The 2,238-nt window shown below is 43.1% G+C and overlaps 1 protein-coding gene across 1 annotated transcript; it reads right to left on the bottom strand.

Annotated features, from left to right (window-relative positions):
- Window positions 1–1,299: 1,299 nt before the first annotated feature.
- Window positions 1,300–2,238, bottom strand: LOC126492460 (olfactory receptor 1D2-like). Its single transcript, XM_050128928.1, has one exon. The coding sequence runs from the start codon at window positions 2,236–2,238 to the stop codon at window positions 1,300–1,302; it is 939 nt and encodes a 312-aa protein (XP_049984885.1).

Raw genomic sequence — 2,238 nt, 5'->3', positions numbered from 1 at the left:
CCAACATAAGTCCCTGTGTAAAGCAGAGGTAGCTTCAGCTAATCTAATTTTGTTGCTGTACATGCTACATAATTGCCTGAGTATAGAATAGGAAGAGGCTTGTAATCTTATCTGAGGCCATCTCTTCTAGCCCACCGAACCTTGTTGACCATTTTAAGTTGACTTGTTTGTCTTCTTCCTGAGAAAGTACAGGGGCAGACATTTTAAGATTATCTCATAGCATCATAAAGAGGCCTCTGGCTTCTTTTTGTGTGTCACAATCTCCAAGGCATAGGGAAGATCGTCAGGTTGATAAGAATATCTCCCTAAAAGCAGGAGGGGTAGTACATTCTAACTTGAGCTTCAGAGTCAGCCATAACATCTTTCTTCCTTTCATTTCTTTATTTTATTTTTAAAAGATAGATTTATTTTAATTGTATGTGTTTGAATGTCTTGCCTGCATGTATATCTGTGCCTGGTTCCCACAAAGGCCAGAAGGGGGTGTTGGATTCCCTGAATCTAGAGCTGCAGATAGTTGTGAGTTATCATACAGGAACAGAACCTGGTTTCTCTGAAAAAAGAGCAAGTGCTCTTAACTGCTGTCACCTCTTCAGATTTACATTTTTTTTAATAGACAGATACACATCGTTTTAAAAAACAGTCTTATTTTACATACAATCTTTAAATCAGCATGGTAAACATCGCATTTAAACTGATGAATTAGATTCATTTACATGCATTTTTACCCATTGATTACAGTTGACTGTGAATGCCACATTCATGCTTACAATCTAGTTTGAAGGTATTAAGAGACACTCAGCCAGTCACAATAGAATGTATTGTTGAATAACAAAGTAACTACCACATCAATTGAACATTGCTTTCTACAGTCTTAAGCCCTGCTGGATATGTGGATTCATTTCTAATGAATATTTTTCTAAATCACCATAGGCCAACATCCAACTTTCTAACAAGTCAATAATTGCTATTTGTACATTTGATGTATTTGAGACATAAAAGATGTCTCTATGTCATAACTGGGTATATCTGGATAAGGCTGAGAATGTGCTCCTATGGTCAGGCACATTGTAAAATCAAGCCTATAATGTTCTAGTGTTGGTTTAGTGTGACCTTATTTATTACCAAAGCTGATGAGATGCAAGGGATGCAGTGAGGTACTTACATGTCTTTCCATCACCACATAGGTTCATTCAGAGCCAGAGATATGTCCAAACACCCCTGCATAACCCATAGGATGATGCTTTGAACATGTTGAAGGATATACACAGTCTGCTTCATTCCTCTTTTCCAAAACAACCTTCATGTTAACCTCTGAATCGGCTTCCTTAGAAGTCTTCCCAGAGCCCCATGCATGTCCTTGTTCCTCAGGCTGTAGATGAAAGGGTTCATCATGGGGGTCACCACTGCGTACATCACTGTGGCTACTGAGTCTTTCATGGAGTAGGTGTGTAGGGGCTGCAGATATACCATACAAAGTGTCCCATAGAAGAGGGCCACCACAGCCAGATGGGATGCACAGGTGGAAAAGGCTTTGTACTTGCTAGAGGCTGAGGGGATTCTGAAGATAGCTCTGACAATCCAGACATAGGATAGGATCATGAATCCAAAAGGAGCAAGGAAGACAAAGCAGCCTGTGACAATCAGCACCATGTGATTGATGCGGGTGTCAGAGCATGCAAGCCTGAGCAGGACGTACATTTCACAGAAGATGTAGTGGATTTTCCGAGACCCACAGAAGGTTACCTTGGTCATGAGGATGGTGTGGATGAGGCCATAGAGGATAGATAGGGCCCAGCACAGGATGAGGAGCAAGATACAGAGCTTAGGACTCATGGCAGTAGTATAATGGAGGGGACGGCAGATGGCCACGTACCGATCATAAGCCATTACAGCGAGGATGAGGTTGTCCAAGGCTACCAGAGACACCAGGAAGTAGAGCTGAGTCAGGCATCCTGTGTAGGAGATGGCTTTGTTCTGGGACTGAAGGTTCACCAGCGTCTTGGGGATTGTGTTGGTGACAAAGAAGAGGTCAGTGAAGGAGAGGTTGGCCAGGAAGAAATACATGGGAGTGTGCAGGTGCGAGTCAGAGCCAATGGCCAGGATGATGAGCACATTCCCCACCACTGTGACCAGGTACATGGACAGGAAAGTCCCAAACAGGATGCGCTGATGCTCGGGAACCTCTGAGAGTCCCAGGAGTAGGAACTCAGAGTCTCCGCTCTGGTTGCTTCCATCCAT

This window comes from Alexandromys fortis, unplaced genomic scaffold (assembly GCF_014885135.2).
Source record: "Alexandromys fortis isolate MF-2015 unplaced genomic scaffold, M_Fortis_MF-2015_v1.1 scaffold_80, whole genome shotgun sequence".
NCBI lineage: Eukaryota > Metazoa > Chordata > Mammalia > Rodentia > Cricetidae > Alexandromys > Alexandromys fortis.
Note: the sequence above shows the minus strand (reverse complement) of the source record. Positions and strands in the feature narration are given on the sequence as shown.

Bases quoted from the DNA above. Each gene is read 5' to 3' on its own strand.
- LOC126492460 (XM_050128928.1), bottom strand. From the start codon at position 2,238: ATGGATGGAAGCAACCAGAGCGGAGACTCTGAGTTCCTACTCCTGGGA.